At 63.0% G+C, this 26,762-nt stretch overlaps 1 protein-coding gene across 1 annotated transcript; it reads right to left on the bottom strand.

Annotated features, from left to right (window-relative positions):
• Positions 1-9,456: 9,456 nt before the first annotated feature.
• Positions 9,457-26,178, bottom strand: EPPK1 (epiplakin 1; the record flags this gene model as incomplete). Its single annotated transcript, XM_080694140.1, has 6 exons — positions 9,457-10,677; positions 11,017-12,564; positions 12,904-14,451; positions 14,791-16,338; positions 16,678-18,282; positions 18,622-26,178. 6 exons carry the CDS (start codon positions 26,176-26,178, stop codon positions 9,457-9,459), a joined length of 15,027 nt encoding a protein of 5,008 aa, XP_080550266.1.
• Positions 26,179-26,762: the final 584 nt, after the last annotated feature.

Raw genomic sequence — 26,762 nt, 5'->3', positions numbered from 1 at the left:
ACTCTGTTTCAAAATAAAAAGCCCAGCATGGTAGCGCATGCTTGTAACCCCAACATTCGGTGCTGAGATTGAAGGATCATGGTTCACGGACAGCCTCAGTACTTAGGCCCTTCACAACTTAGTGAGACCCTGTTTTAAAATAAAGAATAAAAAATAGGGCAGGGGGTGTAGCTCAGAGGTTGAATGCCCCTGGGTTCCACCCCCAGACCCGCAAAAATAAAAATAATAAAAAATAAAATAAATAAAACAAATAGGGCTAGAGGTATAGCCTAGAAGTAGAATGCCCTTGGGTTCAATTAACAGTAAATAAATAAATAAATAAATACCCTAACCATGAAGGCCTTGTAGCTGGCACTGCAGACTGGCCTCATGCTCGGCCCTCTCTGGGAGCCCAGTGCAGGTGCCCTGGCTATTAGCTGTCTGCTGACCAGGCAGCATGGCCGCTCATTGCCTGGCGCAGTGCACCTCTCCTCTCTGCTTCTGTCCCTGCAGGGACGCACACTCAGGAGACATGGCGTCTGCCCCTTTTGTGCTGAAGTGCTCCCTGGAGCCCTCGGCAAGTGGGCAGGCAGGGCACAGGCTCAGGGAGCGTCCAGGGAAGCTTCTGCAGAGGCAGTTCTAAGTGAATCCCCGAGGACCCTCTCCTCTTCCTCATCCTCTGCCCATAACCAAATTCATGTGCATGTGGTGGGGGGAACAGAGGCCCCAGGGGCCCGCCTGCATCCTAACCCTAACCCGGGAACGCGCCTCATTGGGCAGAGGGTCTGTGCAGATGTGAATGGATTTGGAATCTTTAGGTGCCACCCTCAGGACTTAGGGAGGGCCCCGAATCCGTGACGTGTTGGCCATGCCGACCTCTAGTGCACGTCAGACTCCAGGTGCACGGCCCTGGCAGCTCAGCGTCCAGGCCAGGGCACCACTACCACAGCCCAGACCAGAGGAGGGAGAGCGCCCAATGCAGCGCTCTTCTAGAGATGCTTGTAATCCAGCTGCAGGAATGGTATATGTATTTTTGATAGCATCTACAAACCGATGAGACAGAAAAGAGAAACATGAGCTTGTCTAATAACTGACACTGTGTAATGTTTTCCTTCTTGTTTTAAAAATAGTTACTGTGTGAATTTGTTCTGTCATAACAAAGGCCACAGATGGGGGATGAAGAGCAGGACATGCAGGAGTCCAAGGTGGAGACGTGGACGGGCGGCTGCTGGTGGCCTCTCCCCGGGGTGTGGACGCGGTCCTGTCCCCGGCCTCCCTGCGGGGCCTCTGTGTGCCTGTGTCTTGATCTCTTCTTATAAAGACCCAAACAGATCGGATCAGGGCCCACCCCACTGACCACATTCTCCTCTTTTCTTATTTTTTTACTGCTGGGTATTGTTCCCAGGGTCCCACGGAGTGTGTCTGACTGTTCCACAGAGGAGATTATGCTCTTTGAAGAATGCTAAGAACTTTAGGAAAAACAAGTGTTTAAAGGCGTGTGTGTGCTTGGCAGCAGAACTTCCCAACTCATGTACTGTACAGGGTACAGAACATGCTGATCTCCAGAATGCCTGGAGAGCAGGTGGTGTGTGTGTGTGTGTGTGTGTGTGTGTGTGTGTGTACTGTGGACTTAACTCAGGGGCATTCTACTTCCGAGCTACACTCCCGGTCCTATTTTATTATTTATTTATTTATTTATTTTTGCAGGTTTGGGGATGGAGCCCAGGGGCATTTGACCTCTGAGCTACACCCCCTTCCCTATTTTTTAGTCTTTATTTTTGAAACTGGGTCTCACTGAGTTGAGGAGGGTCTCACTAAGTAGCTGAGGCTGTCCGTGAACTGCGATCCTCCTGTCTCAGCCTCCCTAATGCTGGGATTACAAGCGTGCGCCACCATGCCCGGCTTTATTATTTATTTTTATTATTTATTTATTTGCGGTACTGGTGATGGAATGCAAGGGCATTCTACCTCTGAGATGCTCCCCCAGCCCTATTTTTTTATTCTTTATTTTGAAACAGGGTCTCACTGAGTTGCAAAGAGCCTCACTAAGCATCTGAGGCTGTCCGCGAACCGCAATCCTCCGGTCTCAGCCTCTTGAATGCTGGGATTACAAGCGTGCGCCACCACGCCTGGCTTATTTTTTATTTTAAAACAGTCTCAGCTGGGCTACACGCTTGTAATCCCCGTGCTTGGGAGGTGGAGACAGGAGGATCGCGCAGGTTCGAAGCCAGCCTCGTTGGCTTAAGAGACCCTGTTTCCAAATAGAAATATAAAAACAGGTCTGAGAGTGTAGCCCGAAGATAGAAGGGTTTCCAGGAACCCCAGTACCACCACACACACACACAAAAAAAAAAACAAAAAACCCACACAAAAACAAAAATCAAAAACAAAAACAAAAAACAGTCTCACTAAGTTGCTGAGGTTGTCCTCAAACCGGCAATCCTCCTGTCTCAGCCTCCCAACTACTGAGATTACAAGTGTGTACCACCACGCCTGGCTAGATGGAGATTTTTTATTTTATTTTATTTTTTTGCAGTACTGGGGATGGAACCCAGGGGTATTCTACCTCTGAGCTATACCCCCCAGCCCTATTTTTTATTCTTTATTTTAAAACAGGGTCTCATTGTTGTAAAAGGCCTCGCTAAGAAGTAGCTGAGGCTGTCCCTTGAACTGTGATCCTCCTGTCTCAGCCTCCCAGGCGCGGGGATTACAAGCGTGCCCACTGCGCCTCCTCGTGTGCATGGTGGGGGACGAGCTGAGCATCTTCAGGTAGCAGGGAGACCACTCAGACGGCTCCACCTCTTCAGCACCCCCTCTCCCGGGTCCTGCTCGCTGCCTGTGGGTTGGGGAGGGGCTGGTCCTCCTCTGTGCAGCCCCGCTATCCTGCTTCACGTGGCTTGGAGGCCTCAGCCATCAGCCCACCTCCTGCTCCTCTGAGCCACCCTGACTCTCCTCTCTGCCGCCTGTCGCCTCTTGGCCCTTGGGCGTCTGAGTTCTGCTCTGAGGCCCTTGGGCCTCATGGACGTCTTAGATCAGCTCCGGCATATCCCTGGCCACTGTCCTTTCTAGGGCGTCCTCTGCCCACCTCCAGCCCCTCCTTGGAGGGGCCCGGCTGTCAGGAACTGGGTGGCCTCACTGTTCTCTTGTACCTTGACTTCTCTGCCTTCCCCCCTCCCCACGGCCATTTTTCTGACATGCTGGTTATTGCTTAGACATAGAATGCCCCTGAGTACCAGCATGGGCGTGGACACACACACACACACACACACACACACACACACACACACAACACTTGCTCTATAGGCCTTCCAGAAATCAGTGTGCTCTGTACCTGAATTCTTTTTTTTTTTTTTTTTGATACGGGGGATGCAACCCAGGGGTATTCTACCTCCGAGTGACACCCCAGCTCTATTTTTTATTCTTTATTTTGAAACCAGGTCTCACTGAGTTGCAGAGGGCCTCAATAAGTAGCTGAGGCTGTCCGTAAACTGCGATCCTCCGGTCTCAGCCTCCCAAATGCTAGGATTAAAAGCATGTGCCACCACACCCAGATATTTATTTTATTTTATTGGTACTGGGGATTGAACCAAGGAGCATTCTACATTCCAAGGTACATCCCAGGCCTTTTGTGTGTGTGTGTGGTGCTAGGGATGGAACCCAAGGCATTCTACCTCCGAGTTACATCCCCAGCCCCTTCTTTCCTTCTTTCTCTCTCTCTCTCTTTCTTTCTTTCTTTTCTTTGTTCTTTCTTTCTTTCTTTCTTTCTTTCTTTCTTTCTTTCTTTCTTTCTTTCTTTCTTTCTTTCTTTCTTTCTTTCTTTCTTTCTTTCCACTTTCTTCTTTCTGGATCTGGGGATGGAACCCAGGGGCATTCAACCTCCGAGCTACACCCCCTGCTCTATTTTTTATTTTTATTTATTTATTTTTTTTTGTGGTACTGGAGTTCCTGGAAACCCTTCTCCCTCTGGGCTACACTCCCAGACCTATTTTTATATTTTTATTTGGAAACAGGGTCTCTTAAGCCAGCGAGACTGGCTTCGAACCTGCGTGATCCTCCTGTCTCCGCCTCCCAAGCGTGGGGATTACAAGCGTGCGCCTCCACACCCGGCTTGCTTTCCTCTTTCTTTCTTTCTTTCTTTCTCTCTTTCTTTCTTTCTTTCTTTCTTTCTTTTCTTTCTTTTTCTTTTTTCTTTATTTTTTGGTGGTACTGGGGATGGAACCCTTCTACCTCTGGGATACACTCCCAGACCTATTTTATATTTTATTTGGAAACAGGGCCTCACTAAGTAGCTGAGGCTGTCAGTGAACCACAATCCTCCTGTCTCAGCCTCCCAAATGCTGGGATTACAAGTGTGTACCACCATGCCCAGCTAAAATAATTTTTTATATTAGCTTGCAAGGTTACTGAGGGTCTAAGTTGCAAAGGCTGGCCTCAAACCTGCCATCCTCTTGTCTCGACCTCCCACACCCTGGGATCACAGGTGTGCGCCACGCCCAGCTCTGCCTGACGTCTCAGTTCGAGACCGCTTGCCTCTGGTTCCCTGGCAACGTTTTCAGGCTTGCTCGTGAACGTGCTGACTGGCTGCTTCAGGGTGGCTGTGGGGCGGCCTCTGGGGCTCGCTGTTGGTTCTGGGGTTCCCAGAATTGAGCTGTTCTTCCAGTGCACCCTGGTTTCCTTGATCATGAGCTGGGTGCTGCTGTATTTTGTTTGCTTGTTTGTTTTGAGATGGGGTCTCGCTGTGCTGCCCAGATCAGCCTTGAACTCGGACCTAACCCCCTTCCACCTCAACCTCCCCTGCAGCTGGGACCAGAGGCAGCGCCGCCGCGCTCGGCTGGCACTGCTTTGAGGGGTATTTATAGGAATGAAGTGAGGGTATCTCGCTTCCACAGGGGCAGCTCCTTCCAGAGGACTTTGGCCCCTGGTGACATCGTCAGCGCCACTGGGCCGGGCAGACCCCAGCAGGGCACATCTGGGTGGGGGCTGGTTCACTGCTCGGATGCGGCTGCTCTGCTCAGGATCTTGTATAAAGCGGGAGGGTCTTTTGGGTTCCGCACCTTGGGGGCCCCAGATGGCCTGATGGAGCAGAAGCCTCAGCTTCCTCTTGGTCCGAGGGAAGTGCTCTGCTGGACGTTGAGTTGGCAGGTCCCCGGTGCGAGGGCAGGTGCTTCCCGATTCTCAGAGTCTCTGCCCTGCTGTGCCTCGAGGCCACCCGTCCCACTGCAGGCCCAGTCAGCTCCTACTTGGGCCTGCAGACCCCAGGCCCCCAGGGCTCGGCTCCGTCCCACAGAAGCTCCTCCCTCTTGTCCTGCAAGCAAGCGGCACCTGGCCAGCCTCCCCTCCTGCGAGGTGTTCTGAAGCTACCCGCTAATGGCCCAAGTGGGTGCAGACCTCTGTGGTCTCTGTATCGCAGGCCCAGAATAAGAGGAGGTGTGGGGGCTGGGGAGAAACCACACGTGGCCTGCGGCAACAGAGACCGTGGGGCCGGCCGACTCCTCGCTCGGCCTGGTGCCTCGCTCGCTCTGAAGGTACACGTCTCCATGTGAGCTCATCTGTCCTTTAGATTCTTTCTCCAGCAACCCTAATTCCTTTCAGCTAGAAGAATGCCTTGGCCTTCTGGGTGGGGGTGGGGATTTTCTATTTAGATAAGAAAGGCAGATGGATGCTAAAAATAATAAAAAACGATCCGAGCATGATGGTGTGCACCTGTCATCCCAGGACTCGAGAGGCCGAGACAGGAGGATCGCAGGCTCGTGGCCAGCCTCAGCTACTTAGTGAGACCTCTGCAACTCAGTGAGACCCTGTTTGAAAATAAAGAATAAAATATAGGACTCGGAGGTAGAATGCCCCCGGGGTTCAGTCTCTGGTATCCCAAAAAAGAAGAAAAAGGAAAAATTATATACTCTGCCCCGCTGTGCCCTCATTGTGGCTATTTCTGGAATACTTCACACACATCCCTCTGTTTGCACTTAGACCCACTCAGGAGGCAGGCGCTATTGGTATACCTTCTCTCTCTCTCTCTCTCTCTCTCTCTCTCTCGTGGTACTAGGGATGGAACCCAGGGACATTCTACTTATGAGCTACACTCTCAGCCCTATTTTTTTATATTCTTTATTTTGAAACAGGGTCTCACTGAGTTGCAAAAGGCCTCACTAAGGAGTAAGCTAAGGCTGACCTCGAACCGCGATCCTCCTGTCTCAGCCTTCCGAACGCAGGGATTACAAGCGTGCGCCACCACGCCCGGCACCTTATCTTTTGATATGGAGGACTGAACCCAGGGGTGTTTTGCCTTTGAGCTTCTCTTCCACCCCTCAGGTCTTGCTAAGAGGTCGCCCTCAGGCTGGCAGTCTCCCTGTGTCGGCTCCCGAGTGCTGGGACTGCAGGTGCACCACACGCCCGCTTCACCATGCCCACCCACTTTCCTTCTTCTCAGCCTTCCTAGGACCCCCCTTTGGTTTTTGAGTTCAGGCACCTGAGACCAGAGAAAATGTTTGTCAAGATACCCCACAGATATAAAAATCTACTTTGCTTTGAAACTTGAGACCACGAGTATGGAGAGTATGAAGACTGAACGATGACATGTGCCGGGCGCCTCTCCTCCCGCGCCATTCCATGGAGGTGGAGGTGAGGCGGCGCCGCTAGTGCCCACCCCGCTGTGCCTGTTGGCCCTCGGTCCCCCATCCCAGAAGGATGACAAAGGACCTGCTGGCCATTCTGCTGCTGGCCAGGCAGCCCAGGAGACCTCATGCTACTCACCGTTCGGAAGCCACCTGTGCAGCCGGTGGAGACGGGCTGCCCTGTCAGGGTGTCATCCTGGGATGCTCTGGGTCTCAGAGAGACGTCCCGCCTCCTCTCCCCGCATGTCTCAGCATGGACTCTCCGGGTGAGGTTGCATCTTGGAGTTGCTTGCTCTGGAGTGCCCAGCCCAGCCCTGGGCACGCTAACCTCCCCAAGACTCAGGTGACCACTTGTCAAGTCAGAATAGTCACAGCTGGCCAGGCGGGGCGGCCCATGCCTGTAATACCAGTAGTTGGGAGGCTGAGACAGAAGGACCACAGATGTGAGGCCAGCCTGGCAATTTAGCGAGACGCTGTCTCAGAATCAGAAATAGAATCGGGCTGGTGTAGACTGGAGGTAGAATGCCCCTGGGTTCGCTCTCCCCACAAATAGTCATGACTAATCTGCCTGGACAGAACATGAACAGCGGCCCTGGGAGCTGGCTGGAAAGCTCAGAGCAGCAGGGCTGGGGTCAGAGCCCTGACAGCGTGTGTTTAGTGGCAATGTGGGGCTCGCTCTTGCCTGCCTGCCTGCCGGGTCTTGGATCCAGGGGGCTGCAGCCTCAGCACTGCACATGAGCAGGAAGCCCCGAGAGAATCCCACCTTTTCCCTCTGCGTGCTGGAGAGTGGGCGACAGCCATGTTCCCTCTCTCCTCCCCAGCTCCGTCCTGGACCTACCTTGCAACCCACCCTGGGGTGCGGGTGCCATGATGGGCTAGACCCTCGGAGCCTGGCCTCCGTGTGCAGAGGGCCGGGCAGGCTGAACCCCTCTCACCTTGCCCACTTGACCCTTTAGGTGCCATTGCCCAACAGTACAGGGAACTAGATCACAGAGAATGCCTTTGGTGTTCTAGACGGAGGAGCTGGGGGCGGCCTGCGGGAGCCAGGGGTGTGCAGGAGGCTGGGGCGCTACCTTAGCTCGGGCACAGCTGCCCAGACCAGGCTGGCTCCCGGGATGAGCTGCACCTGGACGGGAAAACCCCACACATCACGGCACAAGCTTCAAAGCCAGGACTGGCACTGAACCAGGAGCGCTGCCCAAGAAGGTGGACACAAGGGCAGTCCAAACCTAGCCAGGCTGAGAGCCGGCCAAAGCCGCGCACACCAGACCCTGAAAATACTCAAGATGCTCCTAATGACTCAGCATTCCAAGATCTGAACACCCGAGGCAGTCTCAAGAGGAGAGACATCAACAAACAGTAACGCTGGGCGGCTCAGGGCTGGATTACCAGAAGACGCCCCATCAGAGCCTCGCCACACCCAGGCGGGTGGCCCACACCTGGGAGGCCGAGACCGGAGGATTGCAGGTTGGACACCAGCCTCAGCAACTCAGCATGACCCTGTTCCAAAATTTAAAAAAGTAAATAAAAGTAAAAAGGGCTGAGGACGCCGGGCATGGTGGCACACACTTGTAATCCCCGCGCTTGGGAGGCGGAGACAGGAGGATCGCGCTGGTTCAAAGCCAGCCACGCTGGCTTAAGAGATCCTGTTTCCAAATAAAAAAGTATATAAAATAGGTCTGGGAGTGTAGCCCAGAGGTAGAAGGGCTTTCAGGAACCCCAGTACCACCAAAAAAGAAAAAAAAAAAAAAAGGGCTGGAGGAGTAGCTGGGAGGTAGAGTGCCTCTGGGTTCCATCCCAGTACCAAAACCCAAACAACAGCAGCAGCAAACTTCAGGAAACTCCAAGTAGGAAACTCCAAGCAGAGAGCGGAGGCCTGTGGCTGCTCAGGTGGGGCTGCCCAGGCCTCCAGGCCAGGTGGAGAGAGGACAGGAGGACCGTACACACACACACACACACACACACACACACACACACGGCTCGACCGGCGGGACTCCAGGCCGCCAGGAGCAGGACTCAGGAGTGGTGTGGAGGTGACTCCATCAGCAGCAGGACTCCATCCTCCTCCACTTGGATTTGAGATTAACTTCCTTGTTAATTCTCTACATCAAGGACATGGAGTTTCATGGGTGAAAGTTTAAAGCAAGCATTCTCGCTCTGTGCCCAGAGAGCTGTCAGCGAAAAGATGCAAGCCCTGGCTGATGTAATTTCAGAACCACGAGCCCAAAGAAACCTCTATTCTGCATCAGAAAAAGACAAAACCCAGTTCTGCTCATCGCTACACATTCCTTGTATATGATTCCCCACGGCAGGCTCCGAGATGAAGCGGGTAAGCCAGGTTTTCCTGGGAGAGGGGATCTCCAAGGCTCCGAGAACAAGAGAGACCAAAGCAAGCAGATGCCCGCTGTCTGGCGCAGCAGCAACACAGATCCTGGTCGAGCCACAGGCGCTATCTGACATGGCTGGGAGGGAAATGAGTTCACCCCAAAAGACAGAAATCATTCAATAATTTAAAAAGTATGCATTTAATACAAACTGCAATACAACAAAAATATGAGGATGCTCAGGGTGATATGCAGAGGGCCCAAGAAGAAGAGGCCGGCCACCAGGGTCAGGCCCGTGACGCGGCCAGGGGCGAAGTGAACACGGGAGGTCTGCAGAAACATTGCACGGGAGAGAGGCACTGCGGGGGCCGAGATGACTCGCACAAGCGACACCTGTGCGCCGGAAAAGCTCAGCGGCACCGCAGAAAACAGCAATGAACTTAAAAAGGTCCAACCGACTAAAAAGTGGAATGGTTAAATGACAGATTGTACAATACAAAACACCAGAGAAGGAACAGAAAGAAAGAAGGGAACGCCATTCACCCACATGACACAGAGAGAAACAAGAGGCCAGTCTCAGGATCGACAGTGGCCCTTTCCAGCAGCTGCATGTAGGTGAGGTTCTCGTGCGTGTTGGGGTCGAAGAAGCCCTTGGTGTCGTCGCTGGGGTCCGCCAGGACGCGGCTCATCTCCTCGTCGAAGTAGCCGCGCTGGTAGGCCACCTCCACGGGCACCCGGTGGCTGTGCACGGGGTCGATGACGCCGCCCGTGGCGATCTGGGCCTCCAGCAGGCGGATGCCGTGGTCCCTGACGATGAGGTCCCTCTGCATGGCCTGGAAGAGCGAGATCTGCTCCTCGGTGTAGGGGTCGGTGTAGCCGGTGACGGCGCGCTCCGCGGACAGCAGCTTCTCTCGGATCTCGCCGCCCACCACGCCCGCGGCCACGGCCTCCTCCACAGACAGCCTCCGGTTGTGGATGGGGTCGATGACAAAGCCCGTGGCCGCCTGGGCCTCCAGCAGCACCAGGGCGGTGCCGGGGCGCAGCACGCCCTTCCACATGGCCTGGTAGATGCTCATCTTCTCCTGGCGGCCGGGCTCGCCCCGGACGGGCACCAGGACGCCGGCGATGCAGCTGGTGCCCTCCAGGTAGCGCTTGACGGAGTCCATCTCTGTCACCTCCTGCAGGGTCTTGGTCCCCTGCGCCAGGTCCCGCAGGGTCTCGGGGCCCAGGACCCCGGACGTGCGCAGCTCCGAGGCGGACACCTGGCGCCTCAGGCCCCGGAAGGACACCTTGCTGAGCCGCTCCTCGGTCTCCTCGACAATCCGCACAAGGATGGAGACCAGGTCGGGCAGCCCCAGCGAGCCGGCCGCGTGCTGGGCCAGCAGCTCGCCTCGGCGGGCCTCGCTCAGGTACGAGGAGAAGAGGACGTCCCACGCGGAGACCCGCTGGCCACGGAACTGCCCCGCGCCCACCTCCATGGTGGCCGCTCGCAGGGCCTGTTCTTGGCGGCTGGTGGCTCCGGCCTCTTCCTCCTGGCCTGCGGATGGCCCCGAGCTGCCGCCCAGCCTGCGTCCGGACGACCCTGGTTCCCGCTGTCCAGTCTGGGCCTGTCTTACGTCCTCATGGCTGGACTCAGGCTGGCTCCCGTGGGCCTCCTCGGCCGCCTCGATGATGGTGGCGAGCCTGCGGGTCAGCGCGGGCAAGGCCAACGTGCCCGATTGGAACTGGGCCAGCAGCTGCTCCCGGGTGGCCCCGCTGACGTAGCCGGAGGCCAGCACGTCCCACACGGGGACCGTGCGTCCACGCAGCCGGCCCACCTTGACCTCCATGGTGGCCGTGCGCAGGGCCTGCTCCTGGCCGTGACTGGAGTCCTCGGGCTCAGCCTCCTCGCCTGGGCAGGGTCCGCAGCTGCTGTGTGGACCATTCCCACGCCTCTCTGGTCCCTGCTGGCCAGGCTCCGTCCTCCCTGCCGTGGGCCTGAGCCCCCGCGCCTCCTCGGCCTCCTCCACGATGGTGGCGAGCCTGCGGGTCAGCGCGGGCAAGGCCAGGCTTCCTGACGCGTACTGGGCCAGCAGCTGCTCCCGGGCGTCCCCGCTCACGTAGCTGGAGGCCAGCACGTCCCACACGGGCACGGCGCGCCCACGCAGGCGGCCCACCTTGACCTCCATGGTGGCCGCGCGCAGGGCCCCCTGAGGGTCCTGGGCCTGGGCCAGCAGCGAGGTGAGGGCGCCGCTCATGTCCCGCACCGTCAGCGTGCCCGCCCGGTACCGGCGCAGCAGGTCCTGGCGCCGGCTCTCGGGCACCTCGCGGTAGAAGAGGAGCTCCCAGACGGAGACGCTCTGGCCCCGCAGGCTGCCCCAGTCCAGGGTCACACGGGCGTCACGCAGCGCGCAGCGCAGCTCCTCGCTCAGCTGGTGCAAGGCAGAGCCCTGGCCGGCCAGCTGCAGCATGTAGAGCCCGGTGTCCGGGTCGCGCACGCAGCGGCGCAGCAGCTGCATGTAGGTGAGGTTCTCGTGCGTGTTGGGGTCGAAGAAGCCCTTGGTGTCGTCGCTGGGGTCCGCCAGGACGCGGCTCATCTCCTCGTCGAAGTAGCCGCGCTGGTAGGCCACCTCCACGGGCACCCGGTGGCTGTGCACGGGGTCGATGACGCCGCCCGTGGCGATCTGGGCCTCCAGCAGGCGGATGCCGTGGTCCCTGACGATGAGGTCCCTCTGCATGGCCTGGAAGAGCGAGATCTGCTCCTCGGTGTAGGGGTCGGTGTAGCCGGTGACGGCGCGCTCCGCGGACAGCAGCTTCTCTCGGATCTCGCCGCCCACCACGCCCGCGGCCACGGCCTCCTCCACAGACAGCCTCCGGTTGTGGATGGGGTCGATGACAAAGCCCGTGGCCGCCTGGGCCTCCAGCAGCACCAGGGCGGTGCCGGGGCGCAGCACGCCCTTCCACATGGCCTGGTAGATGCTCATCTTCTCCTGGCGGCCGGGCTCGCCCCGGACGGGCACCAGGACGCCGGCGATGCAGCTGGTGCCCTCCAGGTAGCGCTTGACGGAGTCCATCTCTGTCACCTCCTGCAGGGTCTTGGTCCCCTGCGCCAGGTCCCGCAGGGTCTCGGGGCCCAGGACCCCGGACGTGCGCAGCTCCGAGGCGGACACCTGGCGCCTCAGGCCCCGGAAGGACACCTTGCTGAGCCGCTCCTCGGTCTCCTCGACAATCCGCACAAGGATGGAGACCAGGTCGGGCAGCCCCAGCGAGCCGGCCGCGTGCTGGGCCAGCAGCTCGCCTCGGCGGGCCTCGCTCAGGTACGAGGAGAAGAGGACGTCCCACGCGGAGACCCGCTGGCCACGGAACTGCCCCGCGCCCACCTCCATGGTGGCCGCTCGCAGGGCCTGTTCTTGGCGGCTGGTGGCTCCGGCCTCTTCCTCCTGGCCTGCGGATGGCCCCGAGCTGCCGCCCAGCCTGCGTCCGGACGACCCTGGTTCCCGCTGTCCAGTCTGGGCCTGTCTTACGTCCTCATGGCTGGACTCAGGCTGGCTCCCGTGGGCCTCCTCGGCCGCCTCGATGATGGTGGCGAGCCTGCGGGTCAGCGCGGGCAAGGCCAACGTGCCCGATTGGAACTGGGCCAGCAGCTGCTCCCGGGTGGCCCCGCTGACGTAGCCGGAGGCCAGCACGTCCCACACGGGGACCGTGCGTCCACGCAGCCGGCCCACCTTGACCTCCATGGTGGCCGTGCGCAGGGCCTGCTCCTGGCCGTGACTGGAGTCCTCGGGCTCAGCCTCCTCGCCTGGGCAGGGTCCGCAGCTGCTGTGTGGACCATTCCCACGCCTCTCTGGTCCCTGCTGGCCAGGCTCCGTCCTCCCTGCCGTGGGCCTGAGCCCCCGCGCCTCCTCGGCCTCCTCCACGATGGTGGCGAGCCTGCGGGTCAGCGCGGGCAAGGCCAGGCTTCCTGACGCGTACTGGGCCAGCAGCTGCTCCCGGGCGTCCCCGCTCACGTAGCTGGAGGCCAGCACGTCCCACACGGGCACGGCGCGCCCACGCAGGCGGCCCACCTTGACCTCCATGGTGGCCGCGCGCAGGGCCCCCTGAGGGTCCTGGGCCTGGGCCAGCAGCGAGGTGAGGGCGCCGCTCATGTCCCGCACCGTCAGCGTGCCCGCCCGGTACCGGCGCAGCAGGTCCTGGCGCCGGCTCTCGGGCACCTCGCGGTAGAAGAGGAGCTCCCAGACGGAGACGCTCTGGCCCCGCAGGCTGCCCCAGTCCAGGGTCACACGGGCGTCACGCAGCGCGCAGCGCAGCTCCTCGCTCAGCTGGTGCAAGGCAGAGCCCTGGCCGGCCAGCTGCAGCATGTAGAGCCCGGTGTCCGGGTCGCGCACGCAGCGGCGCAGCAGCTGCATGTAGGTGAGGTTCTCGTGCGTGTTGGGGTCGAAGAAGCCCTTGGTGTCGTCGCTGGGGTCCGCCAGGACGCGGCTCATCTCCTCGTCGAAGTAGCCGCGCTGGTAGGCCACCTCCACGGGCACCCGGTGGCTGTGCACGGGGTCGATGACGCCGCCCGTGGCGATCTGGGCCTCCAGCAGGCGGATGCCGTGGTCCCTGACGATGAGGTCCCTCTGCATGGCCTGGAAGAGCGAGATCTGCTCCTCGGTGTAGGGGTCGGTGTAGCCGGTGACGGCGCGCTCCGCGGACAGCAGCTTCTCTCGGATCTCGCCGCCCACCACGCCCGCGGCCACGGCCTCCTCCACAGACAGCCTCCGGTTGTGGATGGGGTCGATGACAAAGCCCGTGGCCGCCTGGGCCTCCAGCAGCACCAGGGCGGTGCCGGGGCGCAGCACGCCCTTCCACATGGCCTGGTAGATGCTCATCTTCTCCTGGCGGCCGGGCTCGCCCCGGACGGGCACCAGGACGCCGGCGATGCAGCTGGTGCCCTCCAGGTAGCGCTTGACGGAGTCCATCTCTGTCACCTCCTGCAGGGTCTTGGTCCCCTGCGCCAGGTCCCGCAGGGTCTCGGGGCCCAGGACCCCGGACGTGCGCAGCTCCGAGGCGGACACCTGGCGCCTCAGGCCCCGGAAGGACACCTTGCTGAGCCGCTCCTCGGTCTCCTCGACAATCCGCACAAGGATGGAGACCAGGTCGGGCAGCCCCAGCGAGCCGGCCGCGTGCTGGGCCAGCAGCTCGCCTCGGCGGGCCTCGCTCAGGTACGAGGAGAAGAGGACGTCCCACGCGGAGACCCGCTGGCCACGGAACTGCCCCGCGCCCACCTCCATGGTGGCCGCTCGCAGGGCCTGTTCTTGGCGGCTGGTGGCTCCGGCCTCTTCCTCCTGGCCTGCGGATGGCCCCGAGCTGCCGCCCAGCCTGCGTCCGGACGACCCTGGTTCCCGCTGTCCAGTCTGGGCCTGTCTTACGTCCTCATGGCTGGACTCAGGCTGGCTCCCGTGGGCCTCCTCGGCCGCCTCGATGATGGTGGCGAGCCTGCGGGTCAGCGCGGGCAAGGCCAACGTGCCCGATTGGAACTGGGCCAGCAGCTGCTCCCGGGTGGCCCCGCTGACGTAGCCGGAGGCCAGCACGTCCCACACGGGGACCGTGCGTCCACGCAGCCGGCCCACCTTGACCTCCATGGTGGCCGTGCGCAGGGCCTGCTCCTGGCCGTGACTGGAGTCCTCGGGCTCAGCCTCCTCGCCTGGGCAGGGTCCGCAGCTGCTGTGTGGACCATTCCCACGCCTCTCTGGTCCCTGCTGGCCAGGCTCCGTCCTCCCTGCCGTGGGCCTGAGCCCCCGCGCCTCCTCGGCCTCCTCCACGATGGTGGCGAGCCTGCGGGTCAGCGCGGGCAAGGCCAGGCTTCCTGACGCGTACTGGGCCAGCAGCTGCTCCCGGGCGTCCCCGCTCACGTAGCTGGAGGCCAGCACGTCCCACACGGGCACGGCGCGCCCACGCAGGCGGCCCACCTTGACCTCCATGGTGGCCGCGCGCAGGGCCCCCTGAGGGTCCTGGGCCTGGGCCAGCAGCGAGGTGAGGGCGCCGCTCATGTCCCGCACCGTCAGCGTGCCCGCCCGGTACCGGCGCAGCAGGTCCTGGCGCCGGCTCTCGGGCACCTCGCGGTAGAAGAGGAGCTCCCAGACGGAGACGCTCTGGCCCCGCAGGCTGCCCCAGTCCAGGGTCACACGGGCGTCACGCAGCGCGCAGCGCAGCTCCTCGCTCAGCTGGTGCAAGGCAGAGCCCTGGCCGGCCAGCTGCAGCATGTAGAGCCCGGTGTCCGGGTCGCGCACGCAGCGGCGCAGCAGCTGCATGTAGGTGAGGTTCTCGTGCGTGTTGGGGTCGAAGAAGCCCTTGGTGTCGTCGCTGGGGTCCGCCAGGACGCGGCTCATCTCCTCGTCGAAGTAGCCGCGCTGGTAGGCCACCTCCACGGGCACCCGGTGGCTGTGCACGGGGTCGATGACGCCGCCCGTGGCGATCTGGGCCTCCAGCAGGCGGATGCCGTGGTCCCTGACGATGAGGTCCCTCTGCATGGCCTGGAAGAGCGAGATCTGCTCCTCGGTGTAGGGGTCGGTGTAGCCGGTGACGGCGCGCTCCGCGGACAGCAGCTTCTCTCGGATCTCGCCGCCCACCACGCCCGCGGCCACGGCCTCCTCCACAGACAGCCTCCGGTTGTGGATGGGGTCGATGACAAAGCCCGTGGCCGCCTGGGCCTCCAGCAGCACCAGGGCGGTGCCGGGGCGCAGCACGCCCTTCCACATGGCCTGGTAGATGCTCATCTTCTCCTGGCGGCCGGGCTCGCCCCGGACGGGCACCAGGACGCCGGCGATGCAGCTGGTGCCCTCCAGGTAGCGCTTGACGGAGTCCATCTCTGTCACCTCCTGCAGGGTCTTGGTCCCCTGCGCCAGGTCCCGCAGGGTCTCGGGGCCCAGGACCCCGGACGTGCGCAGCTCCGAGGCGGACACCTGGCGCCTCAGGCCCCGGAAGGACACCTTGCTGAGCCGCTCCTCGGTCTCCTCGACAATCCGCACAAGGATGGAGACCAGGTCGGGCAGCCCCAGCGAGCCGGCCGCGTGCTGGGCCAGCAGCTCGCCTCGGCGGGCCTCGCTCAGGTACGAGGAGAAGAGGACGTCCCACGCGGAGACCCGCTGGCCACGGAACTGCCCCGCGCCCACCTCCATGGTGGCCGCTCGCAGGGCCTGTTCTTGGCGGCTGGTGGCTCCGGCCTCTTCCTCCTGGCCTGCGGATGGCCCCGAGCTGCCGCCCAGCCTGCGTCCGGACGACCCTGGTTCCCGCTGTCCAGTCTGGGCCTGTCTTACGTCCTCATGGCTGGACTCAGGCTGGCTCCCGTGGGCCTCCTCGGCCGCCTCGATGATGGTGGCGAGCCTGCGGGTCAGCGCGGGCAAGGCCAACGTGCCCGATTGGAACTGGGCCAGCAGCTGCTCCCGGGTGGCCCCGCTGACGTAGCCGGAGGCCAGCACGTCCCACACGGGGACCGTGCGTCCACGCAGCCGGCCCACCTTGACCTCCATGGTGGCCGTGCGCAGGGCCTGCTCCTGGCCGTGACTGGAGTCCTCGGGCTCAGCCTCCTCGCCTGGGCAGGGTCCGCAGCTGCTGTGTGGACCATTCCCACGCCTCTCTGGTCCCTGCTGGCCAGGCTCCGTCCTCCCTGCCGTGGGCCTGAGCCCCCGCGCCTCCTCGGCCTCCTCCACGATGGTGGCGAGCCTGCGGGTCAGCGCGGGCAAGGCCAGGCTTCCTGACGCGTACTGGGCCAGCAGCTGCTCCCGGGCGTCCCCGCTCACGTAGCTGGAGGCCAGCACGTCCCACACGGGCACGGCGCGCCCACGCAGGCGGCCCACCTTGACCTCCATGGTGGCCGCGCGCAGGGCCCCCTGAGGGTCCTGGGCCTGGGCCAGCAGCGAGGTGAGGGCGCCGCTCATGTCCCGCACCGTCAGCGTGCCCGCCCGGTACCGGCGCAGCAGGTCCTGGCGCCGGCTCTCGGGCACCTCGCGGTAGAAGAGGAGCTCCCAGACGGAGACGCTCTGGCCCCGCAGGCTGCCCCAGTCCAGGGTCACACGGGCGTCACGCAGCGCGCAGCGCAGCTCCTCGCTCAGCTGGTGCAAGGCAGAGCCCTGGCCGGCCAGCTGCAGCATGTAGAGCCCGGTGTCCGGGTCGCGCACGCAGCGGCGCAGCAGCTGCATGTAGGTGAGGTTCTCGTGCGTGTTGGGGTCGAAGAAGCCCTTGGTGTCGTCGCTGGGGTCCGCCAGGACGCGGCTCATCTCCTCGTCGAAGTAGCCGCGCTGGTAGGCCACCTCCACGGGCACCCGGTGGCTGTGCACGGGGTCGATGACGCCGCCCGTGGCGATCTGGGCCTCCAGCAGGCGGATGCCGTGGTCCCTGACGATGAGGTCCCTCTGCATGGCCTGGAAGAGCGAGATCTGCTCCTCGGTGTAGGGGTCGGTGTAGCCGGTGACGGCGCGCTCCGCGGACAGCAGCTTCTCTCGGATCTCGCCGCCCACCACGCCCGCGGCCACGGCCTCCTCCACAGACAGCCTCCGGTTGTGGATGGGGTCGATGACAAAGCCCGTGGCCGCCTGGGCCTCCAGCAGCACCAGGGCGGTGCCGGGGCGCAGCACGCCCTTCCACATGGCCTGGTAGATGCTCATCTTCTCCTGGCGGCCGGGCTCGCCCCGGACGGGCACCAGGACGCCGGCGATGCAGCTGGTGCCCTCCAGGTAGCGCTTGACGGAGTCCATCTCTGTCACCTCCTGCAGGGTCTTGGTCCCCTGCGCCAGGTCCCGCAGGGTCTCGGGGCCCAGGACCCCGGACGTGCGCAGCTCCGAGGCGGACACCTGGCGCCTCAGGCCCCGGAAGGACACCTTGCTGAGCCGCTCCTCGGTCTCCTCGACAATCCGCACAAGGATGGAGACCAGGTCGGGCAGCCCCAGCGAGCCGGCCGCGTGCTGGGCCAGCAGCTCGCCTCGGCGGGCCTCGCTCAGGTACGAGGAGAAGAGGACGTCCCACGCGGAGACCCGCTGGCCACGGAACTGCCCCGCGCCCACCTCCATGGTGGCCGCTCGCAGGGCCTGTTCTTGGCGGCTGGTGGCTCCGGCCTCTTCCTCCTGGCCTGCGGATGGCCCCGAGCTGCCGCCCAGCCTGCGTCCGGACGACCCTGGTTCCCGCTGTCCAGTCTGGGCCTGTCTTACGTCCTCATGGCTGGACTCAGGCTGGCTCCCGTGGGCCTCCTCGGCCGCCTCGATGATGGTGGCGAGCCTGCGGGTCAGCGCGGGCAAGGCCAACGTGCCCGATTGGAACTGGGCCAGCAGCTGCTCCCGGGTGGCCCCGCTGACGTAGCCGGAGGCCAGCACGTCCCACACGGGGACCGTGCGTCCACGCAGCCGGCCCACCTTGACCTCCATGGTGGCCGTGCGCAGGGCCTGCTCCTGGCCGTGACTGGAGTCCTCGGGCTCAGCCTCCTCGCCTGGGCAGGGTCCGCAGCTGCTGTGTGGACCATTCCCACGCCTCTCTGGTCCCTGCTGGCCAGGCTCCGTCCTCCCTGCCGTGGGCCTGAGCCCCCGCGCCTCCTCGGCCTCCTCCACGATGGTGGCGAGCCTGCGGGTCAGCGCGGGCAAGGCCAGGCTTCCTGACGCGTACTGGGCCAGCAGCTGCTCCCGGGCGTCCCCGCTCACGTAGCTGGAGGCCAGCACGTCCCACACGGGCACGGCGCGCCCACGCAGGCGGCCCACCTTGACCTCCATGGTGGCCGCGCGCAGGGCCCCCTGAGGGTCCTGGGCCTGGGCCAGCAGCGAGGTGAGGGCGCCGCTCATGTCCCGCACCGTCAGCGTGCCCGCCCGGTACCGGCGCAGCAGGTCCTGGCGCCGGCTCTCGGGCACCTCGCGGTAGAAGAGGAGCTCCCAGACGGAGACGCTCTGGCCCCGCAGGCTGCCCCAGTCCAGGGTCACACGGGCGTCACGCAGCGCGCAGCGCAGCTCCTCGCTCAGCTGGTGCAAGGCAGAGCCCTGGCCGGCCAGCTGCAGCATGTAGAGCCCGGTGTCCGGGTCGCGCACGCAGCGGCGCAGCAGCTGCATGTAGGTGAGGTTCTCGTGCGTGTTGGGGTCGAAGAAGCCCTTGGTGTCGTCGCTGGGGTCCGCCAGGACGCGGCTCATCTCCTCGTCGAAGTAGCCGCGCTGGTAGGCCACCTCCACGGGCACCCGGTGGCTGTGCACGGGGTCGATGACGCCGCCCGTGGCGATCTGGGCCTCCAGCAGGCGGATGCCGTGGTCCCTGACGATGAGGTCCCTCTGCATGGCCTGGAAGAGCGAGATCTGCTCCTCGGTGTAGGGGTCGGTGTAGCCGGTGACGGCGCGCTCCGCGGACAGCAGCTTCTCTCGGATCTCGCCGCCCACCACGCCCGCGGCCACGGCCTCCTCCACAGACAGCCTCCGGTTGTGGATGGGGTCGATGACAAAGCCCGTGGCCGCCTGGGCCTCCAGCAGCACCAGGGCGGTGCCGGGGCGCAGCACGCCCTTCCACATGGCCTGGTAGATGCTCATCTTCTCCTGGCGGCCGGGCTCGCCCCGGACGGGCACCAGGACGCCGGCGATGCAGCTGGTGCCCTCCAGGTACGTCTTCACGCGCTGATCTCCCTGGATCTGCTGCACAGTGCTCTTTCCCGTTTCCAGTTCTGCCAGCGTCTCCGTGCTGATGATGGCCGCGCTCAGAAGCTCGGTCGCCGTGATCTGCTTTCGGATCCCTCGGAACCACAGTTGCTTGCTGCTCTTTTCCTTGTCTGCGATCATCTGGAGAATGACCTTCACCACCTTCCCCAGGGCCTGGGCGGTGTCCCCTTTATATGTCCTAACCAATTCTCGCTTTTTCTCCTCTGTCACATACTCTGAGTTCAGCAGCTCCCACACTGAGCGCCTCTGGCCTCTGTACCTCCCCACTGTTATCTCCACCTGCTCTGCCTCCAGGGCCCTCCGAGTCAGCTCATCCACGTACTCGGAGTCCCTCGCGTCCTTGACTACCGGGAACAGGGCCCAGCCTGACTTGGGCTCCTTCTGGCACCGGTCCTGCAGCTCCTGGTACGTTACCTTCTCCTGCGTGTTTGGGTCCACAAACCTTCTCTTCATGTGCTTATGACCCGCAATAAGCGCGTATGTGTCCTGGTCCAGACAGCTGCGCCTGTAGGCGGTCTCCAGTGGGAGCCGGTGGTGGTGCCGTGGGTCGATGACGCCCCCTGTGGCCACCTGCACCTCCAGCAGCCGCAGGGCCTCCTCCCTTTGCACTAATCTCTTTTTCATGGCTTGGAACAGCGGGATCGTCTCTCCTGTGGCTGGGTCCGCGTAGCCCTTGGCGGCTTTCTCGGCGTTCACCAGCCTTTCTTGCAGTTCCTCGTCCACCAGGCCGACCGCCGTGGCCTCGTGCACAGACAGTCTCTGGTTCTGGCGGGGATCCAGCAGGAACCCTGTAGCTGCCTGTGCCTCTAGCAGCTGGGCTGCAAACCCCGCGGGGATGTGCTCCTTCTTGCTGGCCTCCTGGAGGCTCATGACCTCCTGGGTGAAGGGCGCAAGCACCCCGGCAATGCAGCCGCTGCCTTCCAGGTAGGTGCTCACATGCTGCAGGTGGGAGAGGTCCTGGCATGTGTCCTCCCCGCTGCGAAGTGCGTCCAGGGCCTTCCTGTCGATGACCCCGGAGTTGAACAGCTCCGCAGCAGTCACCTCCCCGTGGATGGCCGCCACCTTGACAGCTTGGTTCTGCCTCTCTGTCTCTTCAATGGTAGTAGTGACCATCTCCAACAGCTTCTCCAGGCACAGGCTCTGGGCTTGGTACTCCCGCACCAGCTCTCTCCGCCTGCTATCTGTGAAATATGGAGAGGAGAGCAGGTCCCAGACAGACACCGCCTCACCCGCAAACCTCCCCACCTGCATGTGCACAGTCCTGGAGCGCAGAGTTTGCTTTGTGGTTTCATCGATGTATGCGTAGGTCTCCCCTTTCTTTACAATTTGCAACATGTACAAGCCCGTCTCGGGGTCCTCCACGCAGCGCTCCAGCAGCTGCAGGTAGGTGAGGTTCTCGTGAGTGTTGGGGTCGAAGAAGCCCTTGGTGTCGTCGCTGGGGTCCGCCAGGACGCGATTCATCTCCTCGTCGAAGTAGCCGCGCTGGTAGGCCACCTCCACGGGCACCCGGTGGCTGTGCACGGGGTCGATGATGCCGCCCGTGGCGATCTGGGCCTCCAGCAGGCGGATGCCGTGGTCCCTGACGATGAGGTCCCTCTGCATGGCCTGGAAGAGCGAGATCTGCTCCCCCGTGTAGGGGTCGGTGTAGCCGGTGACGGCGCGCTCCGCGGACAGCAGCTTTGTGTAGGTTTCCCTGCCGAACATCCCTGCCTCGAACGCCTGCTCTACGGTCAGCTTCCGGTTCTCCACAGGGTCGATGACAAAGCCCGTGGCCGCTTGCGCCTCCAGGAGCACCAGGGCCGTGCCGGGCCGCAGAATGTGCCTTCTCAGGGCCTCTGGGATGCTCATCTTCTCCTTGGTGCCCTGGATCAGGACCCCAGCGATGAAGTTGCCACCCTCCAGGGACCGCCTCACACTGTCCATCTCGGACACCTCCTGCACCGTCTTCCTGCCCTCGTTCAGCTCGTCCAGCGTCTGCTTATTGATCAGCTGAGACCTAAACAGGTCCCTGGCCGACACCTGCTTGCGGAGGCCTCTGAAGGCCGCCTGGGAGGGCTGCTTCTCTGCAGCCTCCACCAGGGCGGTGACTGCACTGACCACCTGTCGCAGGGCTGTGGCTCGCCCTGACCGACACAGAGCCGCCAGCTCCTGCCGCTTGTCTGCACTGACATACTCGGAGTGGAGCAGGTCCCAGAGTGACACACTGTGCCCTTGGAACCTCCCCGCGCTGACGGGCACCTTCATGGCCCTCAGTGCCACTGCGGTGTGCTCGTCCACTGCCAGCGCGGCATCCTGGCGGAGCGGGAGCAGCCACAGGCCCGTGTCCGGCTCCACCACACAGAGCTCCTTGAGCTGCTGGTACGTCACCTCATCCCGGCCACTGGGGTCAAAGAAGAACTTGTTGTCCTCTTCGGTCGCGCTCAGCACCCGGCTTGTCCGCTCATCCAGGAGGCCGAGCCTGCAGGCCGCTGCCTGCGGCAGGTGCACCCCATACACTGGGTCTACCACACCCCCCGTGGCCAGCTGCGCCTGCAGGAGTGGGAAGGCCTCCTTCTGGGACACCAGCCCCTTCTCCAAGGCCTGCCACAGAGAAAGGGAGCCCCCCGAGTAGGGGTCTGTGTACCCAGCCACAGCCCTCTCAGCCTGCCTGAGCGGCTCACTCAGCTCCCCACCCACCAGGCCGGCCTTGACTGCCTCCTCCACTGACAGCCTTTGGTTGGTCAGCGGGTCGACCAGGGAGCCGGACGCCACCTGGGCCTCCAGCAGCCTCTGGCCCAGGCCTGCGGGCAGGAGGCCATCCCTCATGGCCTGGGTGATGCTCGCCTTGGTCCCAGAGGGCTGCAACAGCACACCGGCCACGCAGCCTGTGCCCCAGAGGCAGGCCTTCACCGTGGGCTGCTGGGTGACCTCAGTGGGTGACTGTGTTCCCCGAGCCAGAGCCGCCAGCACCTCCTGGCTAATGACGCCGGCATCCCGGAGCCAGGCGGCAGGGACCTCACCCCGTGGGCCAGGGACCGTGACACGGGCCTGGCTCAGGAGCTCTGCCTCCTGCACACAGTGACACACGGCGGCCTGCAGCTGAGGCACAGAGGTCCTCCCAACCCGGAAGTCTTCTAGGAGGTCTTTGCGCTGTTCCTCGGTGAAGTGGTGGGAGATGAGCAGGTCCCAGAGGGACGCGCCTTCCTCAGTCCCCGGCGTGGCCTGCAGGGCCTTCTGGAGCTGAGTGTCTGTGGGGACAGCAGGAGCACCTTCTTCCAGGGGCAGGAGGTGAAGGCCAGAGGCCTCGTCCTGGGGGCACTGCTCCAGAAGTTGGGCGTAGCTGGTATACCCCCTGCCGTCCGCTGTGGGGAAGGTCTTGGGAGAGCTGGACAAGGCCCTCTCTGTGTCCGGGTCGATGCAGCCACGCTGGATGGCCACAGGCATGGGGAGGTGGTGGTGGACCGTGGGATCGATGACCCCTCCTGTGGACACCTGGGCCTCTAGCAGGCGGGCAGCCTGCTCTGCAGGGACAAGGCCCTTCTTCATGGCCTGGAATAGGGGGACCCTCTTCCCAGAGAAGGGGTCTCGGAAGCCGGCGAGAGCCTCCTCGGCCCGCCTCAGCCTGCTGTACACCTCCGGCCCCACCACGCCCCTGCGCACGGCCTCATCCACAGTCAGGGTCTCCAGACTGCAGGGGTCTGTGATGGCTCCGGTGGCAGCCTGGGCCTCCAGCAGGGTCAGGGCCACGCTGGGTGCCAGCAGCTTCTGCTTCATGGCCTGGTAAAGGCTGAGACGCCGGTTGGAAGGACGGAGCAACACGCCCCCCACAGTGCCCGAGCCCCGCAGGTACCTGTGGACACCGGCCATGCGGAGGAGAGTGTCAGGGCTGACCACCCCTGCCAGCACCTGGTCCAGGAGCTCCTGGTCTATGATCTGGGTCTCAAGGAGCTGGTAGATGGGCACCTGGCCCCGCAGTGCAGGCACCATGATGTCTGTCCACCTCCTGGACTCGCTCTCCAGCAGCTGTGCGACGCGCTCCAGCGTGACCTTGCGCTGACGGTAGCGCTGCAGCAGCTGCCTCCTCCAGGCCTCGCTGAAGTACTCCGAGTTGATCAGGTCCCATGCGGAGACTCTCTGTCCCCGGAACCGGCCATACCTCACGGACAGCAGCAAGTTCTGGAAGGCCTGCCGGGTGCTGCCGTCCACCAGCTGGGGCCTTGCGCTGCTGAGCGGCAGGAGGCGCAGGCCCGTCTCGGGGTCCTCCACGCAGCGCTCCAGCAGCTGCAGGTAGGTGAGGTTCTCGTGCGTGTTGGGGTCGAAGAAGCCCTTGGTGTCGTCGCTGGGGTCCGCCAGGACCAAGTTCAGCATCTGGTCGAAGTAGCCGCGCTGGTAGGCCACCTCCACGGGCACCCGGTGGCTGTGCACGGGGTCAATGATGCCACCCGTGGCGATCTGGGCCTCCAGCAGGCGGATGCCGTGGTCCCTGACGATGAGGTCCCTCTGCATGGCCTGGAAGAGCGAGATCTGCTCCCTGGTGGAGGGGTCGGTGTAGCCGGTGACGGCGCGCTCGGCCGACAGGAGCTTCATGTAGACATCAGGCCCGATAACACCAGCCTTCAGTGCCTCCTCCACGGAGTATCTCTTGTTTTCTTTGGGGTCGATGATGAAGCCCGTGGCAGCCTGGGCCTCGAGGAGGATGAGTGCGGTGCCAGGCCTGAGGAGCCCCTTGCTGCGGGCCTCATAGATGCCAAGGCGCTCCTGGGAGCCAGGCAGCAGCAGGCCGGCGACGCAGCCTGTGCCCTGCAGGTACCTCTGCACGGAGTCCAGGCTGCCCACATCCTGGGCTGAGGCCTGTCCACATTCTAGCTGCTCATACAGCTCCTGGTCGATGATCTCGGCTTTCAACAGCTCTCCAGGCGTCACACTGTCCCTCAGCCCAGCAAAGGCCACCCTGGCAGTGGCTGCAGCCTGCTCGATGGTGGCTTTCAGCTCAGCTGCCAGCCCTTCCCCTGAGAGGGCCCCTTCCTGGTACTGCTGGGCCAGCATGGCTCTCTGCTCCACAGGAATGGCCTCAGAGAAGAGCAGCTCCCAGAGGGACACGGTTTGGCCTCGGAACTTCCCCACGGAGATGGAGGTCGTGGCCACGCTCAAAGCCTGCCGGGTGCGGTGCTCAATGAACATGGGTGCCTGGGGCGCTTCTCCATGGGCCCCCCCTGAGAGAGGCAGGAGGGCGAGCCCCGTCTCTGGGTCAGTGACACAGTGGGCCAGCAGCTGCCCATAAGACAGGCTGTCATGGGTGCTGGGGTTTGAGAAGCCCGCAGCCTGTAAGAGGTGCTGCTGGGTCTCTTCATCCAGGCAGCCTAGGCGCAGGGCAGCCTCCAGAGGCAGCCGAAACCTGCGGGCCGGGCACATCAGCCCACCTGTGGCCAGCTGTGCATCCAGAAGACGCAGAGCCAGTGACCTGTCCACCAGCTCCTTCTTCATGGCCTGGAAGAGCGAGATTTGGGAGCTGCTGAAAGGGTCGTGGTACCCTGTTATTGCCTGCTCTGCTACTAGGAGCTGCTCGTGGAGTTCTGGGCCAACCAAGCCCACCTTGACTGCCTCATCGACCCAGAGCTGTCGACCTGTGGCTGGGTCCACCAGGGTGTGGGTGGCGGCCTGAGCTTCCAGGAGTGGGAGCACGGCTCCCATGGGGAGCAGGTGCTCGACAGTGGCCTGGAAGAAGCTCTTCTTGTGGCCCTCTGGCAGCAAGACGACCCCTGCCACACTGCCGGTGCCCTCCAGGTAGCGCTGGACCTCAGGGCGTGCGCTCACGTCTGACACCGCCAGTGTGCCGTCCTGCAGGCCCTGGGCCACCTCCTTGTCCAGGACCCCTGCCTCCAGCAGCTCAGCTACGCTGGCTGCCCCACTCAGGGTGTGGAAGGTGGTCTTGAGGGGCAACAGGGCCAGCCTGGAGCCAGGGGCCTGCATGCACCTACCCAGAAGCATGTGGTACGGCAGCTGCTCCAGCGTGTTGGGGTCAAGGAAACCTGGGGCATCTGCACTGGGCTCCAGCTTCACCAGGCTGAGCCATGTCTCCTGGTCCAGGAGGCCCTGCTGGCAGGCTAGCTCTGGGGCCACTCGCACGCCCTGGACAGGGTCCACCACGCCCCCCGTGGCCAGCTGGGCCTCCAGCCAGCTCCGCCCCAGGGTTCTGTCTACTGCTTCCTTTCCGATGGCCTGGAAGAGGGCCAGCTTCCCCCCGCCATAGGGGTCAGGGTAGCCGGTGACTGCACGCTCGGCAGCCAGCAACTTCTCCTTCAGCTCCAGCCCCACCAGGCCCTGCCGCAGGGCCTCAGACACGGAGAGCAGCTGGCCCTGGGTGGGGTCCACGAGGCCTCCTGTGGCTGCCTGGGCCTCCAGAAGAGCCAGCCCAAGCCCAGAGGGCAGGAGGCCCTGCTTCACGGCAATGTAGACACTCTGGGTCTGCCCTGTGGCCTCCACGTACACCCCAGCGATGCTCCTGGCCTTGGTGGGGGCTGCCTCTGCCTGGGGCCCGAATGGGGTGCTGGCCTCCAGCCCGGACTTCATGCTTTTGGGAGCAGAGGCCTGCTCAGGACCGTTGGTGACCAGGACCTCAAGATGAGGAGTGGCCTGGCCGTTCATTGCATGCAGCTGGTCTTGCAGAGCTTACAGGAGGTCACCAGAGTCCTGTGGGGACAGAAAGGCTCAGTCAGACTGAGTGGCAGGGCAAGTGGGGGAGACAGTTGTGCGGTCAGTGCAGACCCTCCCAAGACGGAGAGCTCTGAACCCACCTCCCAGTGCGCAGCTGGACCGCCCCTCGGTGTGGGACTGTCCCGTCTACTTGTGGTGGCAGAGGGCCCAGATGCAGCTCATGCTCCTGGGCGTGTCGCCGTGGGGCATAGGATCCTTGTGGAGGGGATGAAGGAGTCTCCCCAGCATGCTCAGAGGATGCAAGGCATGGTGTACGCACAGGGACGGGCTGGCCCCCGGCCCCCCTCCCAGGACCTGAGGGCTCTGCTTCCCCTTGCGTCCCTTGGACCACAGCCCAGACCCTGGGACAGGGGCATGGGGCCTTCCTCTGTACCCTCTGGTTCCAACCCTGCAGAAAGGCCCAGGGTGTTGGAGGCACCTTGCTTCAGCCCCTCTGCACCAACCCCTGTCCAGGGGTTCCTGGGGTCCCTAGAGCCAGCACCCCTGCCTGTCCCTGGTCATTTGGCTTCAGGCCC

This window comes from Muscardinus avellanarius (assembly GCF_963383645.1).
Source record: "Muscardinus avellanarius genome assembly, chromosome: 4".
NCBI lineage: Eukaryota > Metazoa > Chordata > Mammalia > Rodentia > Gliridae > Muscardinus > Muscardinus avellanarius.
The sequence above is the reverse complement of the archived record's forward strand: the minus strand, read 5'-3'. Positions and strand labels throughout refer to the sequence as shown.